The sequence below is a fragment of the Pinus tabuliformis genome, chromosome 2_1 (assembly GCF_031772625.1).
Source record: "Pinus tabuliformis cultivar Carrire ecotype Pingquan chromosome 2_1, CPIR1, whole genome shotgun sequence".
NCBI lineage: Eukaryota > Viridiplantae > Streptophyta > Pinopsida > Pinales > Pinaceae > Pinus > Pinus tabuliformis.
The window spans coordinates 256,845,307-256,863,398 of NC_142299.1; the positions used below are offsets into that span (position 1 = coordinate 256,845,307).

General features: G+C 36.6%; 1 protein-coding gene across 1 annotated transcript; it reads right to left on the reverse strand.

Annotated features, from left to right (window-relative positions):
• Window positions 1-1,128: 1,128 nt before the first annotated feature.
• Window positions 1,129-10,216, reverse strand: LOC149199688 (C-type lectin receptor-like tyrosine-protein kinase At1g52310). The gene is made up of 4 exons (XM_089402528.1): window positions 9,555-10,216; window positions 3,333-3,743; window positions 2,515-3,085; window positions 1,129-2,037 (listed from the first exon to the last, which is right to left on the reverse strand). Exons 1-4 carry the CDS (start codon window positions 9,637-9,639, stop codon window positions 1,467-1,469), a joined length of 1,638 nt encoding a protein of 545 aa, XP_089258654.1. The 5' UTR covers window positions 9,640-10,216; the 3' UTR covers window positions 1,129-1,466.
• Window positions 10,217-18,092: the final 7,876 nt, after the last annotated feature.

Below are 18,092 nucleotides of genomic sequence, written 5' to 3' on the forward strand. Positions count from 1 at the left end.
GAAGGGTTTCAAGGTCTTTTTTCTTTGAAGCCCAAAAAACAAGCATTCCTCATAATAATTAAAGCTTCCAAAAGTTGGAATTCTGATCTCAGATAGCGCATTCTCCCATAACTCTTTTGCTATCCTACAGTTAATGAAGAGGTGATCTATACTCTCCTCTCCAGAAAGGCACAGACAGCAAACGTTTGGCCCACTGAAACCTCTTTTCTGCAAGTTTTCCCAAACCAAGATTTTATTTTCAAGAACCAACCATAAAAAAATCCTAAGCTTGAGAGGAAGGTTCCACCTCCAAATCTTGGATGTCCACCATTTTAAAATAAGAGTGCACAGAGAAAATGATATAGCCTCATAAGCAGAAATGGCCTCCACTTTCGGTGAGTCTTTGTTCCAAGCCGTTACGAGCTTGTCCTCTTCCTATGTGAGAAAAACCCCATTTTTAGAGAGATTTTCCACAAAATTATCCCATTCTGAAGCAAGAGCTCCTTGCAATTCCATATCCCTTGAGCTAAGCCACTGTCCCTGAGAGCTGCTGAAAGGGAAGGAGCTGTTTGCTTGGGCCAGAAGATAGAAGCCTTTCGCATTAAGGAGAGTTACTAGGGAATGACAGAGAATAGAAAGATAAGTTTCCCCAGAAAAAGATCTTTGCCCAGCCTGACTTGACATCCATTTCCTACCTTCCACACAAGCCATTTGAAAAGCCAATTAAAGATGACATCAGTCCCCTCCATACCGGGGAACCTGTATGCATGCTCTAGAGTTTCTAAATCTATACCATCTCCCTATCATTTTAGTCTCAAAAGCATTAGTATATCTTTCAAGATGATTTCACATATTTTTATTAGTTGCAAGTTTTGCCAAAACAATAGTTTGAGTTTTTAAACAAGTAACTTTTAAAGTGTCCACAGATGAGCAGATCATTGTCCCATCCAACATTGCAGCTAGTCCCGACCTAAGCTCAACCTAACTAGGAAAAAAATAACTTTTAAAGTGAGAATCACCCATTATCCACCTTTAAGCCACAAGGCTCGATGCCTGTCTGCATGTCTTCAACTTTGTTGATGTTATTTTTGCCAAATATACTTTCTCAACTCTGAACAGGTGATATAAAAAGACATCGAGAGAAATGAATCACATTTAAATACTACAATCATAAATTATCTTCTATAGATCATCACAATAATAGTAAAATAAGCAAGTACAATTAACAGTAGCTGAATTGAGTTCCAATTCACACATTAGCCACCATTTGTTTTATGTATCTGAAGATCCCATGGTTACATTTCTGTGGTTATACAAAAAGCATATAAAACTAATTTTCCATAGAAAACACAACTGCCCTAAAATTTCATCGTTAGGCACTATCATTATCTGCTGAATGTCTAGGTTAAAGCTCAAAGGAGCTTAAAACAAAAAAAGATGGGCTTCCTTTCGCAAAGATGATCCATCTTATGTTCAGTCAGTTCAAATCAAGAGGCTGACTCTACCTCTAATGACATGGCTGAGGAACTTCCCACAGCTCCCCTCCCAGCCTCTGATACAACTTTGAGTTCCAATTGTTGTAGTTGATGGACTACATAAGACATGCGCGGCCTCATGGAAGGAACATGCTGTGTACATGTGTAAACAAGGTCAACCACTTTTTGAATTTGTCCAGCATTTGGAATGTCAGTAATTACTGGGTCTAATAATTCTGTATATCGGTGAGATTGAACAAGGGGTGTAGCCCACTCAAATATACTCTGCCACTCAATGCATTCCCCTGTTTGAGAAGGTTTGCGTCCACTTATAAGTTCAAGTAGCAAAACTCCAAAGCTGTAGACATCACTTTTAGTTGTGAGTTCATTTCGGTAAACAAATTCAGGAGCAAGATATCCATGAGTTCCAGCCATCGCTGTCCTCTCATGCAAGCCCTCCCATGGTACAAATTTGGACAGCCCCACACCCAGTATATGTGCCCCAAACTCTTCATCTAAGAGCACATTGTTGGCCCGAATATCTCTGTGTACTACATGAGGTTTGACTTTGTCATGTAGAAACCTGTTTAAAAAATATTATAGAAGTTCAGAACAAATAAATGAATGCTGCATCCTACGTAACAAACCAACATCAAAATTTCCCCATCTGGCTATGCATGGCAGTCCAAAGAGGAACTTAGTCATGATTACTCATATTGATAATGGTAGAAAACTACAACAAAAGCACTGAGTTCTAATCCACCGGTATCAAATACGAGAACAAATATTGTATGCAATCTCAGAAAATGGTCCTCAAAAGGCAGAAAAGATGGATGGCTAGAAGCCATATATCATATTTACTGAATGTAGAGGACATCAAGATGCTAAAAAAGTTTGTACAAGTGTCGAAAAACATTCTTCATGAATCGTAATTATATGCATCATTGAAATATATCCAGTCTAATGCCTCAAATGCTTTTTCCTTAGTATCACACAGACCTCTAACTATTTCGACAAACTGGTGAGTCAAGAAGGAAGAACATTGGAAAAGAATACATACGCAATGCCTTGAGCAAGTGTAGTCGCAACTCGCATTCGCATCCTCCAATCCAAACTCCTACCTCCTTTTGGCAGGTGATGTAGCCATCTGTCCAAAGGACCGTTGGCTACAAATTCATAAACAATATATCGCTCACCATGTTCATAGCAGCATCCTTTGACAGCCACAAGATTGGGATGACTAAGCCGTGCTATCCTTCTAATTTCAGAAAAAAATTCTTTCTTACTCTGAAAACTAGATTTCTGTAGCTTCTTGACTGCTACCGGTGAACCATCTGGCAGGACACCCCTGTATGTTCCTCCTGTCTTTGCATCTCCTAGGAGTCTATTTCCTTCACTGAAATTTTTAGTGGTCATTCTCAATTCATCATTACTGTACACCCTCCATGAAGGAGGAACAAGAGCAGCAGAAGAAGGGCTGGATATTTTCCTAGATCTCTTGCGCCTTTTGCTTTGCCTGTATGCCAGAAGCCAAATCACCACAGCGAGTGTAGTAGAGAGGATAATACCACTTACAACCGCGAGGACTACAATGTACTCCTTATGACAAGGTCCGTGTTCGCATTTATTCTCTGGTGTAGGGCATACATCAGGAAATGGTCAAGAGAACCAATAGTAAACTAAAATTTGGAAAAATATGAGGATCAAGGAGCAGAGTCTGAGAAAATATTTGCTTCTCCATTAGATTCTGACCTAAAATAGAACAAAGGATACACAGACTAGAAAAAGTGAAAGCTGAAAACCCTATCCAAAAAATTAAACTCCCATCTACAATCTCAAATCAGAAAATCATTTCAGTTAGCAGGATAAAGACATTACCTTTGTTTAGCATGCATACAAAGTCATGGGAAGTATTGCATCTATCACCCACTAGAGCAACTTGCCCATTAGTCACTAAAGTGCAAAAGTCAGTCAGATTGGTGCTGAGGCATGATGAATTTGAACAGTTGAGGGGAGATGGTGCCCCAGGAAAAACAGAGTTATTCCAAAGGGTTCGATGATCACTCCACTGCCAACTAAAACCTTTTTGAGAGTTAACACCGCGCCCTCCAACCCAGCAACCATTACTGATGTTTCTGCAAAGAGCTTGCACATATTTTAGCTCTTGCATGGATGTCAATGCAGCAAGATGACCACTGTGGGTCTGACAGACTGCCTCTGAATGGTCCCATGAACTTGCATTTGAGACGAGAAGGAAGCAGTTTTTCCTGTTTGGCATGCTGTTCCATCCTGTTGGGCAAAGTCTGAAAAAATCTGAAAACTGCAAGTAGAACTGAACACTAAAGCAACAAAGTAATAACTGCAGCAAAATATCTAACAATTTGAAGAGGACTAACGGCAAAGAGATGAACAATAGTAGTTGCAGTAAAATATCAAGGATTTCAGCCAAAATTAGACCCTAGGTTTGGAGAATATAACTCTTTATGCTGAGAAAAGAAAAGAAAATGTTCCCAGGTAAAATTATCACTAACAGAGCGGGTAATTTCTAAACGTCATATCACCTGCTGGGGAGAGTATTAAAAAGTCATGAATCCTAACACCTATGGTGACCCTCGATATTTTAGATCCCCTCAAGTTATATCCCTTTCAGTAATAATGAAGATCAATAGAAGCCACTTTCATGAGGATATCTACTGCATTGAAAGAAGAAACAGCTTGTTCCCCAAAGTCACCCTGCGCTGATTAGCTTCTATCCAAATCTCATGACATAAGGCGAACCACATTAAAGCAGAAACGAGGAATGGATTCTCCAGAACAGCAGCAGGAGAGATAAATCAAGTTACAATCGATAAGGCAAGAGTAAATGGGGACCAGGAATGTTGTTAGAAGACAGCAGAGGCGTCTAAATGACCCATCAATCATCATCAATCAAGTGACGCAGGAAAATCAATTATGTGAGTTGATATTGGGTAGAGCTTGGAGATGCTAGAATGCTTGACAAGAGAGAACAAGGATGCTTAGGGACACAAGAATGCTTGACAGGAGAAAACAGGGAAGCCTTGAAATGGTATGAAGCCCATGACAGAGAAACTGCTTCATAACATGATTGTGCTCCAAAACAAAAATTTAAACTGGAGTTGATGAGGAGGCCAGAGAAGGAAAACATCGAGAACCTGATCCAAAAAACACTAATCTCGATAAAATAGAATACATGATGGTCAAAAACCATTTGAGAAGACTTCTATAGACCAGGGAATCGATGAAACGAACATCAAGCAAATTCAGAGTGACCTTGCCAACAGAAACATGGATGTATCGAAGAATCGGAGAGCTCTCTCAGACGATATACTAATCATTTTTTGCTGCCCGAATGGAGGAGCAAAATAAAAATGAGGAGCCGGCAGACCAGCAGCAGTCTAAGAAAATATTTCTAGTTTTGATAATTTGTCAAGCATATCATGTCTGTTTGTAGAATATGGGAGTTTGCTTCTATTTCTAAGTTTTTAACACAATAGAACTCTGCATATACTTTAAAAGTTTTAAATTCTTTTAATATCAATCCTCCGTGAGGACTGCCAGCCTATTCAGAGACCCTAGCTTTGATCAATACTTGATATATTTTTGGTCTTGGATGGGATGAAATAGTGGAAGACAGATGGGTTTTTTAGTTTGTACTGTGAACATTACCTCTTCTGTGATTATATACGATTAAAATTTTCTTTCCAACAACAGAAAGACATGTCCTACATATCATTTTTCTTTATACACAAAATATACTTGTTCGTAAGAAAAATAAACATTTACTATTAATCAAAGCATAGTACAATGAATTTAGTAAATTTTCGTATTCCTTCTTGTTAAGCATAGCAAGGTTTCAAACACATTTGATGATTTGCAAATTCTTTTGTTAAGCCAATTGGTAATAGCCAAAATGATTGTCTGCTCATAAATTTCGCATATGTCATAGAGATTGGACATGGATTGTCTTCTCATAAATTTCGCATATGAGTCATAGAGATTGAAATAGGTGGTACAGAGTGGAAACTTGAAAGAGATCAATATGCATTATGCATGAAAGGCAAATGAGAATTACTACCCGGACTTGCCACTAATGCAACCCCTCATCAGTACATGAGTTCACTGCCAATTGGAATTACTGAACAAACCTACCGATTCATCTTTTTCTCCTCCATGAGGCACCTCTGGAAGAAATTGAACTTGTAGTGGTTAAAAGGAAAAACTTATAAACCCCAAATCTGACTAGTAATTTATAAGACAGTAAAGCAAAAGCATGACTAAGAGGTAGGGCTTCATCTCGTTCCAGGCCCAGAATAGCTATCAGTCCACCCCATGCCAACGTAAAATACCTGGACAGCCATTAAACTCATTAAAACACAGCCCGTAAACCCAGGAGTGGGCTCTTTCAGATCAGTATTGGAAGCGGAAACGAATAATTTTTTTCTTATTCATGGAGATTGGTAACTCATTGGAGTGATCTATAGGTCTGGAATAAACCTACAGCATGTCATTATAAAAAGTATATCTAAACAGCCTATAAGCTAGATAAACCAATAACATGTAACTATGTAACTTAGCAAGGGCCTAGGCTATCCCATAAGGCATGTACCCTCTAGCCTTATCTCATAAGGCATCTACCCTCTAGCCTTATCACAATAAGCTAATATATCCTTTCTCACAATAAGCCAATATATCCTTTCTGAAAATTGAACCTAAATAAGAAAAATAACAAACCAATAACATGTAACTTAGCAAGGGCCTAGGCTATCCCATAATGCATGTACCCTCTAGCCTTATCACAACAAGCGAATATGTCCCTTCTGAAAATTGAACCCAAATACGAAAAATAACAAACCATCCCGAGGCATCTAAATTTTTAAAAAACTCTTACGTTATATGCTGAGAGGATAACCGGGGAGCAAAATGTCAACCAGGGGACATGGCACCGTAAAGTTAGCTTGTATCTGTATTTATTGCGATTGTGCAGTAGGTTAATCTTTTTCCCCTGCGGTAAGGTTCTCCCTACCAGAGGAGAAGGTTAGTCTTTTCAGAAATGCACGGTAAGAACTGAGTGGCGTACTCATACAAACGGTTACGGTTTACCTGTTGCTCAAATTGACCATGCTCTTGGAACCTAACCTAACATCTCAATTTTCAGGAGGCCAAAAAGCTTGTACGTTAAAGTATTCATTAAGAGGAATAAAATTCAAAAAATTCAATTAGTGGATATTGTTTTGTATATTATTAGGGAGTAAAAAGTGGATAAATTTGATTTTAGTAATAATTAAGTTAATTGTTAATTTTAACTCTATGATGGTGAAATATTAAATATAGTTTTACTTCAAATTTATCAAAAGTTAAATTGGTTCATTATTTAACTCACTCCTATATTTTATATATATAATATGACTAACACCCACATCACATAATCTTTACTTATCACTAAAATCAGTTTCAACACAAACGCCATAAACTGGTCATATAACTATATTAAACATTGTGTAATTATGTATGAATCGAATTTGGTCCGACCTGCAAAAGTTGGTCAGACCGTGTTCTTTATGGACAGGACCTACCATTGAAGATAGCTTGAATTGGTTTATATATGAAAGTCTGAAGAAATGGAAGTCTCTTCTATTTCCATTTTTTGTATTATCGGACTAGAAATTCCATCACCTTTGAGGACAGTTTTCATCCTTCCAAATTGGTACTCCAATCTGGACTTTAAAGCAATACTCTGTCTCAGAAGATATACCAAAAGCTTTAAGGGTGATGAAAACTGTGATCCTCGGTAAAGCAAGGACATGTCCCTACTTTGAAGGTGCTTGCAGGGGACAACATTCCGCGGTAGGTTTGGTTTTTTTCTCTACATAACAGAGTCTCATTTTTTTAGATTCAAAGCCTACTATGGTCAGGTAGCAATAACCTGGTTGGGTCCAATGCTCTGTTCTATTAACTCAAGCTAACACTTGTTTATCAGGTCAATTCTTTGCGGGTGAAAGGTGACTCATTACTAACTATCAATAGGATGAATGACTTAATTCATGTCATGGCCAATTCCCTCTATCACCTGGCGAAGCTGCTGAACAAATTAAAACAGTAATTCCAGCTCATTGATTTCCAACACCTTTAGAGAGAACAGGATTTAGAGGAAGATCAACTCCCAAAAGCAGGTCTAGAGCTAGAACAGAATGTCTTTGTCCAGAAGAATTTGAAAATCATATTATGCTGTCAAATAGGACAGATATCCTGAATAAATTTTAAGTTTTGTTGTTTATTTTAGAGGACTTTAATCTCTTAACTTTAGACTGAAATCTCTATGGGGACCGATAGATACTAGGCTTTTAAGGCTGAAGATTTTTTTATTACTTTTTGAGATTTTGATCTCTTTACTATTGTTGCACATGATGAACCTATCTTGTTTCTACCTAATAAAAATTAATTAGGAAAAATGGTGAATAAAATCATGAATTTGGATTGATATGAATCCTAGGCTATTGTTGCACATGATGAACCTATCTTGTTTCTACCTAATAAAAATTAATTAGGAAAAATGGTGAATAAAATCATGAATTTGGATTGACATGAATCCTAGGATAATGTTCCAAGACCTTTTAAAACCAAAATTGAACGGCTCTTAGATATTCTTGACATGGTAGTTTGTATAAATATTTTGAATAATAATTACACCTTAAAACTAGTATATTCCTTAAATGGGGAATGGAAATGTGAAAGTGACTGGAAAATGAAATGGACGCTGGAGTAAAATATAGTTTACTTTCCGTGAAAATGAGCTTGACTAATAATAAAGAGATGTGCTATGCCCCTATTTCCATTTAAAAAAGATGATTTGTTACTCTAATTTATTATAGAGAACTCTCTGTCCTTTCACGTACACAGCCTGTATCGGAGTAAAATATAGTTTACTTTCCGTGAAAATGAGCTTGACTAATAATAAAGAGATGTGCTATGCCCCTATTTCCATTTAAAAAAGATGATTTGTTACTCTAATTTATTATAGAGAACTCTCTGTCCTTTCACGTACACAGCCTGTATCTCCGTTAAGAAATTATTATTTATGCAAATTACTCTCATCTCATTAAAAATTAATTATGTAAAGGAAAAAACACAAAAGTTCTGAAACTTTGCAAAACGGACTCTGTCTAAGACAGCCTTTTTAAGCAGCATTTTAAGTATTTTGTAATAAAGGAATATTTATTTAGGTGACGCTAAAATATCTACGCAATTTACATTTTTGGGCGAAGAGGATCGTCATCGTTAGTTAACATATGCCATACTAATAATTTACATGCACGCAGGTTCAAATCAAATTCGGTTAACAGATTTTAAATGGAACTTCAAAAGACGGTCAACAGAGACATCAAATGTGAAGTTCTAACAAATTAGGGCTCTTAAATACATCAAATGTGAAGTTCCAAGGAATTTAGGGCTCTTCCAATACTTTAGAGTTTATCAAAAGATTCGGCCTCTCTTGTTTTTGGTATTCAAGACATCTGATATTTAAAAGGGATGGCGATTACAGCGCTGCAAGGGATGCAACATTTACCATAGGCTGTATGTAACTACAAAGTCGGCAGCAACAGAGTTTGAGAAGCTGACTAAAAAGAAAGCAAAACAGATTGCTTCGTAGGAAGGAAAGAGCATTTCAGTGCAGACAGATCTTTGATGGCTCAATCGATAACGCAACCTCTTAGACAGATTTTCTTTTAAGAGTAAAAACAAAAAACAAAAAACACATATTTATTTTACACAATAATATATGACAATTACATTTACCCCCAAGTCTAGATGCTTATAAACTCTGGATTTAAAAAAAAAAAAAAAAATCTTTTACACAATAAGACATGACAATTGCATTTACCAAGTCTAGATGCTTCTGAACTCTGAATTTAAAAAAATAAAAATAAAAGAAAGCAAAACACATAACAACTACATTTACCAAGTCCAGATGGTTATAAACTTAGATAAAAAATAAAATAAAATAACGAAAACAAAGCCGTGTATATAACGCAAAACACAGTACAACTACTAAGTGAAAAGAAAAGAATGGCGAAAAATAACCTTCTGTATTAGCGAAAACTCCCCAGAACGGGTGACACAGTAACAATATCCACCACAGGGCCAGTACTACATACGGCTGCTGCATGACTCTGCTGCAAATTTCTTCACCTCTTTGTTTCAACTGCCTGATCCCCTTGCGGACGAGACTCGATCCTTCGTCCCGCTAAATCCTCCACGGATTCACACTCCAAGCCTCATCATCAGCCTCGCCCCCTCGTGTCCTCCAGTAAGCTCAAACTCAACCCTACGCAGCAGCCTCCTCAGGCTTTAAAACCCTTGACAGACATCCAACCCGCATTGTGTCGCATTGTGTTATGAGCCTCGCCCCCTCCCGTCCGCCAGCAAGCTCAAACTCGACCCTACACAGCAGCCTCCTCAGGTTTTAAACCCCCTAACAGACATCCAACCCGTAGATTCGAACCCACGACCTGCACTAAATACACAGCGCTGACAAATTGATAGGACTCAGAAAAGTTATATGACAAATTTGGTGAAAAATTAATGATAGCAAGAAAATAGCTGTACTGAGATGGCAAAAGTCCAGACAAGCACAATTGTAAACATTGTAATTGTACTGAGATGGCAAAAGTCCAGACAAGCACAATTGTAAACATTGTAATTTTTTGGTCAAATTATCACTGGAATTGGATTCTAAAATTCTCGTTGGTGACCTTTAGTGTTGTGACTGTAACAATAAATTTAGACTTAGGACAATTTCTTATTACATTTTTAACATTAACATTTATCTAAAATTGATGTATAATTAAAAAATATATTATGAATTATTTAAATAAACTTAAAAATAACAATATTGGAAAAAAAATATTTATTAATAATGATGATGATTAATGTTCACTAAAATTTATATAATTTATAGATTTTTTTTTTTTCAATATTATATTTTTAGGCTTAAATCTAAGTGAGAAGCATTCTAAAATACTAGTTAAAAGATCAAAAAGGTTATAAGATGGATAATTTAAGAGGTTGATTTTCATCTTCTACCCTTTTAGGATTGCATATGTGACAAACTCTTTTATCTCATGATAAAGATTGAGAGATAATTTTGCTTTTTAAGATTGGGGTTGATCACCTCTCTATAATATTGTAGTTTCTTTTTTCCCTATAATTCTTTATTTCCCCAAAATTTCTCCTTAAATTTGGGAGTAATAATATTTTTAATAGTTTTCAATTTTGCAAGATGATTTCCTCCTTTATTCCCCATCCTTTATTCCCCATTGTGCCAACCAGGATTGAGCCTTTCTATGCCACCCTCCCTCCTCCCTTGAGCCGAAGGTGAGAAGTTTAGATATAGTTGGAAGCAATTTTAGGAAACCCCTTTTGGCATCCATGTTGTATAACTTCATTTTATATATAAGATACCTAGTCATAGCCATGCTTTCAATGTGGGAAAAACTTTCTTTAATTAGGATGATAGAGTAGGGAGTATTTCCTTTAATCTTGAGATTGTATATTATAAATTGCTTTTGGATCTGTTCAATCTTCTTGTGTGACTCTTTGGATATACTACAACCTCAAACCTTACATCCATATAAAATAATAGGAGTGATAAGAGTCTAAAAAAGGAGCTCTTTTTTATCTCAAATCCAAAGATCTGTTGATTTACAATTACTTTCAAGTCCAAAGTCAACTTTCCAACCTCCATTTATCATGTTCTTAATGTTATAATTCAAATTGAGCTTATGACGGATGTTGATTTCTTAATATCTATATGATGGAACTTCCTCCAAGGAGCCTTCCTCATAAATGAAAGTATTATAGGTTATCTTTTTGGATTTAATTATCATAACTTTAGTTTTGTTGATATTTACAGTCATATCCATCCTGGAGCATAAATCTTAGATAATTTTGAGTTGTTTGCCAAGATCATAATGGATCCTTACTAAAAGAACAATATTGTCAACATAAAATAGGAGTTATGACTATACTAGTGAGCATGGTGTCTGTTGTCACTCAGATTGTACAGGCACTATGACAACGACCCAGGTCGGGGGCTGTCACTCTGATCCCCAACCTCTTTGTTCTAGTTGTCTCCCAACAACAGGCTATGGGGGGTAGTCCCTATGGAAATGTGAGGATGAAGGACAAGTTGGAAACCAACTAGTCCAGGAGACATGATTGAGTGGCCTAGCTACTTGGTTAATTCAAGTAAGATTTAAGGATTAGATTAAATTTAAATGTGAGACTAGTACCTTATGAAGTCAACTTCTTGCTTATTACCAATTAAATGCCAAGTAACCGGATGTACAATCATTGCTTGAATGTGTCACTAACCTATATGCTATGCAAATCCTAAGACCTAGGTGTGATGCAAGAATGTTGGTTACCTTTAATTATATGCCTATTCTAAGTATGACCTTCCTCTTAACTGTTTTGGAACCAGTCTTTAGAGTAAGTTGTGGGATGGAAGCCAACAGGAAGCAAGCAAAGGCTTGATTAATGATACCTCCCCCTATGTTCCAACCACCTGATGCCTTCGATGTTGTAGAGATTGTGGCTCTGACGACTACAAGGTCATTGTGTTAACCATTAGAAAGGTGTTGAATCCTTCAAGCTAAATTGAGAAAGGGTGGCCCTAAATGTCTATCAACCAAGCTTATGCTTGGAGGTATGTTATTAATGCAACTAGACTTAGAATGCTTGTGCAAGGATTATGAGTGATTCTTAGGTTAAGATTGCTTAATGTTTAAGTACTTTAGTTATGATTAACTTCTATGACAAGAGTACTTAACAATCTTATCACCAAGAATGTGATAAATTATCAAGTGCCAATATTAAACAATATATCAATCCAAAGGTAAACTTATCTTCCACAAGATGCTTAACAAATGATAACAATTTGGAACACTTATCCAATTCAACAACGATGACAATTACTTGAGACAATTTAGAATATTCCAAGATATTTCAACAGAGTAAATGTCAATGATGATCTTGCACCAATATTAAGAGATGCTCACTTAGAATGATTCACCACCATAGACATTTCACAACCAATAACTCTCAAGATGTCAATTCTTAAGATAGACAATAAAATTTTCTAAGCTTCTTAAGATATGATGGCAAAGCAAGATTATGTGATTACTTTATAGCAATGTTCAATTAGATGTTTACCACAATAATGCCAATTAGATGTCAAAATACCCAAGAGAGAGAGAGATACTTCAATGTTGCTATGTAGAATTCTTCTCGAAGGTGTACGAAAAGAAGCTACTTTAGGTTGTGGATGACAAACAACCCTAACAGTAAAAATGGTTGTTAAATAGTGTAGATCTGCAACAAATGATAAAAATAAAACCTGCCAAAGCCCTGATCTATGCAACAGAAATAGTTAAACAACAAAATGGAATAAGAAAATAAGCTTAAGTAACTCCAATAAACCAATGGAAACCAAATATATAAAGAATATATTTTACTAAACGACACCTGTGAAGGGAACAAATAATGTTACAAGTCCCCCTCTATGGGATGGGTTATTGGCTATCCTCAATGTCTTCAGCTTTTGTAGAGTCTCTTTGCTCTATAATGTGTAAAACCCAGCAAACAAAAATGTTTGAGCTCCATGAGAACTCAAATGGAAAAGAAAAATGGCGTACGACAATGATAATAATCAGAATTACAAAAGTGAGTGCAACATTGAAAATGATCAAAAGTAAAGAATGAATGTAAAACCCTTCTATTTATAACAAAATATTAGGTTATTCTCGAATGATGGGAAATAATAAAATATTATTAACCAATTTCTAAAATTAACCATTTGGAGTATTTTATTATATTTGGTTGGAGGGAAAAAGCATTTAAATTGGTTAAATACTTTTATTTAGAAATAATAAATAAATAAATGATTTATTTATCATCTCAAGAAATATGGTTAAGGAATAATAAACAAATAATGATTTATTTAAGTATTCCGAGGGGATTTAGTCAAACTTAACAAGGAATAATAACTAATTAGTGATTAATTAATTATTCCTACAGAAAAACAAATGATTTATCTATTTATTTCTCATAGCTGGGTCAAATATGACAAGGAATATTAGTTAAACAATGATTTAATTAATTATTCCTAGAAAATAATTAAATAAATAGTGATTTATTTAATTATTCTTCACGGGTTTAACCAGAAATAATTTAACAAATGTGGTTTTTTAAGTAACTTCTTACAGTGAAAGCAATTTTACTATGGAAAATTTGGCCCTACATGGTGTACTTCGGTCCATCTAGCAAATTATGGCTAGATGATCAATTTTTGGTGAGAACAAATTGCCCCCCAACATACGATCGTTAGGAGCAAAACATATGACCAAAGTACGTTGTAAGGACACAATCACTAGACAATGAAGTGGAGTCAAAGTGAGAGACCAATGGAGCTGAAGCGACAGAGTATAGTGACAGAGGGGGCAAGACCAATGTAAGTCTCCTTTTATGTTGTGGCACCATATCTCAGTGAGGTGGGGGAGGCATACCTATATCCGCCGAGATAACTTAGTACAAAAATAATAATGCGCACAGGAAAATGAAGCTGAGTAATAAAGTACATGTTGAATGGTACATGACATGCTGGCATAAATGAGCCAGATAATAACACAATGTGTCTCATATACATAATGCGCCTGGAAAAGCATGAGCCATGACTTAATACAATAGCATTTGAGTACATGAGATATAATGGCCCTTCCCTCAAAAAATGGGTGGGAGGGAAGGTATAACAACCAAAGAAGACCTGTTGAACAGGAAAGGGCTCTGCAAAACTGAATGGATCATCTGAAGGAGACATGCATGTCATGAGCGCTGTGAGTGGTAGGAACCGAACCCATCAAATTTGTGGAACTGCATTTTAGGTTGTAGCATAATATGAAGTCATGCGGGCATGTGAGGGGCTACCTGAAGGGCCACCCCCTCATGAGGTCTAGAACATCTCTCACACACCCGGGAATCATTGGTATAATCTGCTACATCACTGGACCACCAAGTGTATGAATCACGAGCATGAAACAATCAAGTCAAAGGGCAATGATGATTCCCTTTGCTTGATCCGAGGCACCAAACAAGAGTGGAAGCTAGAACCAAGATACACCGCCCTCTAAGCCATTCTTCTGGAATAGATGTGCTGATGTCGATAGAATAGGGCTTGCCATAGGTGAGGCAATGAGGATCCTCAACTAAGGCATGAGGGAAAATAGTAATGTGACTGATGGACTGACACCAGGGAAAGTAGGGACTTCCCTTGTTAGAGCATGAAGTGCATGGTTGACTTGGCAACAACTGACTTGACTCCGGAGGGGATGGGGGACAATATGACTGAAGGTCAAAATGGGCAACACAGGATGAATGGTATGAAAATATGCATGGAATAATATGACATGATATAATGAGATGTGAAACAAACTCCATGGATGCAAAGGTGACTCATCACGGATGCTCTGAACAAGGGTGACTCGATGACGCTACCACACAAAATAGGCCCGGTGGGGACCATGAAAACATGAGAAAATGATGGTTGCTCATGACGAAAATCGACACGTGAGACAAAAAGCGCTAAGGGAAGGTGGTCCCCAAAGCACCAACGTCACATATGAAGAAATTCGATTTTGAGAGACGACGAAGTGACCTTTCTTGGAAAAATGTGACAATGACTTCCAGGTGAAGTGTCAAATCATCACACACTAAGAAATACCCATTATAATACTCGACGAGAGCTTTCTAATGGTGCTGACGGTTCATCAAACTAAATTATTGTTTGGTCGCAATGTGTGGCAGAAAAACTGTGGGTTTTCCTATAAAAGGGTGTTTTCCCTCCAATTTGAGAGGAGGAGAAGGCCCTAAATCTTGTGCAGATCGTAGCGGACAAATTGACCATCAAAATTGGGGTTTGTGACTTTCAGGAAAGTGGCCTTACTTGTCTAAAGATGGCCTTAATGCTTCTTGGAATGATGGTTCCTGGTGAAGAATTAAGGGAAGAGGAAAACGAGAATGAACTACTAGAGGAGGTCTAGAATCATCCTCACCCACTAAGTCAAACATGGGGACTATGTGGTAAAGGTGGTACGACATAGAGTATAATATTTGAAGATATGGTATCAAACGTCTACGATATGTGATGTGAATATGGCTTGTGGGAGGCGCTGATAGGACAAACTATCCAAGAAATGGAAGGATAATCAACCATACCTAGATCCGATGGGATTTGGGTTGAGACTTATGTTAATCAATTGAGAAGATGGCCAGGGGAAAACCATCATGCCCCCAAGCATGGGATACTGCCCGCAAGCATATGTGATGGAGGGGACTGATCTGGTATGCAAAGGTGGGAATGATGCCCCCTAATAGGAGGAGTTTGTGGAGTGCCATTGTGTTTCGAGTGCTCAAAAAAGGGATTCAAGCATCTCGGCCCAACTTGGCACGAGATCCTCCAAAGGATGATAAGGAGATGTAGGGGCCTATGTGCCCCCCAGTATGTTATGGGCGTACCATATGTATTTAGAGTGGTGGACTCCAAATGCATTTGTTTTTATATGTCGATACATAATGTGGTTATGCATCTATTATATGACAATTGTGATTTGCCATTTGTTTTGGTTATGGTTGTCTTCTGTGGTATACATGTGATAAATTCCAATCTCGAATGTTATTTGCAATGGTATCTACATAGTTATTTTGGGCTATAGGAAAAAATAAAAATAAATAAATAAATGGTAAAACATAACGAAAAAAAAGACGTGTATATAACGCAACACACAACACAAAGTGAAAAGAAAATAAAGGCGAAAATAACCTTCTATATTTGCCAAAACTCCCCAGAGCAGGTGACCCAGCAACAATATCCACCATAGGGCCAGTATTACATACGGCTGTTGCATGACTCTGTTACAAATTTCTTCACCTCTTTGTTTCAACTGCCTGATTTCCCCTCGCGAACGAGACTCGATCCTTCGTCCCGCTAAATCATCCATGGATTCACACTCTAGGCCTCATCATTAGTTTCGCCCCCTCGCGTCCCCCAGTAAGCTTGAACTCAACCCTACGCAGTAGCCTCCTCAGGCTTTAAACCCCCCGACAAACATCCAACCCGCATTGTGTTATGAGCCTCACCCCCTCTCGTCCATCAGCAAGCTTGAACTCGACCCTACGCAACGGCCTCCTCAGGTTTTAAAGCCCCTAACAGACATCCAACCCGTAGATTTGAACTCACGACCTACACTAAATACACAACGCTGACAAATTGATAGGACTCATAAAATTTATATGACGGATTTGGTGAAAAAGTTAATGATAGCAAGAAAATAGGTGTACATAGATGGCGAAAGTCTAGACAAGCACAATTGTAAATATTGCAATTTTTTGGGCAAATTATCACTGGAATTGGATTCTAAAATTCTCTTTGGTGACCTTTAGTGTTGTCAAAATTTCATTTTGACTTATTTTGTAAACTCAAATTTCATTTACTATATAAATAAATTTAGTCTTCAGACAATTTCTTAACATTAACATTTATCTAAAATTGATGTATAATTAAAAAATATATTATAAATTATTTAAATAAACTTAAAAATAACAATATTAAAAAAATGTAAATATCTATTAATATTATTATTGATAATGATGATGATTAATGTTCACTAAAATTTATATGATTTACAGAATTTTAAGAAGATAAGAGATTAATCATTTTTTTTCAATATTGTACTTTTATGCTTAAAAAGAAGTGAGAGAAGCATTTGAAATCACTAGTTTTGCAGAGTTAAAAGGTCAAAAAGGTTATAAGATGGTTAATTTAAGAGGTTGATTTTCATCTTCTACCCTCTTAGGATTGCATATGTGACAAACTCGTTTATCCCATGATAAAGATAGAGAGATAATTTTTCTTTTTAAGATTGGGATTGATCACCTCCTTATAATATTGTAGTTTCTCTTTTTCCCTATAACTCTTTATTTCCCCATATTTTCTCCTTTAATTTGGAAGTAATAATATTTTTAATATATTTGGATTATGTAAGATGATCTCATCCTTAATTCCCCATTGGGCCAACCAGTATTGAGCATCTCTATGCCACTCTCCCTTGAACCGAAGGTGAGAGGTTTAGATAGACTCTAGAAGCAATTTTAGGAAACCTCTTTGGTGTCCATGTTGTATAACTTCTTTTTATACATAAGATACCTAGTCATAACCATGCTTTCAATGTGGGAAAGGTTTTCTTTAGTTAGGATGATAGAGTAGGGAGTATTTCCTTTAATCTTGAGGTTGTATGTTATAAATTGCTTTTGAATTTGTTCAATCTTCTTGTGTGACTCTTTGGATATACTACAACCCCAAACCTCACATCCAAAGTAAACTTTCCAACCTCCATTTATCCTTTCCTTAATGCAATAATTCAAATTGAGCTTATGACAGATGTTGATTTCTCAATATCTATATGAAGGAACTTCATCCGAGGAGCCTTTCTCATAATTGAAAGTATCATAGGTTATCTTTTTGGATTTAATTATCATTGCTCTAGTTTTGTCGATATTTATAGTCAT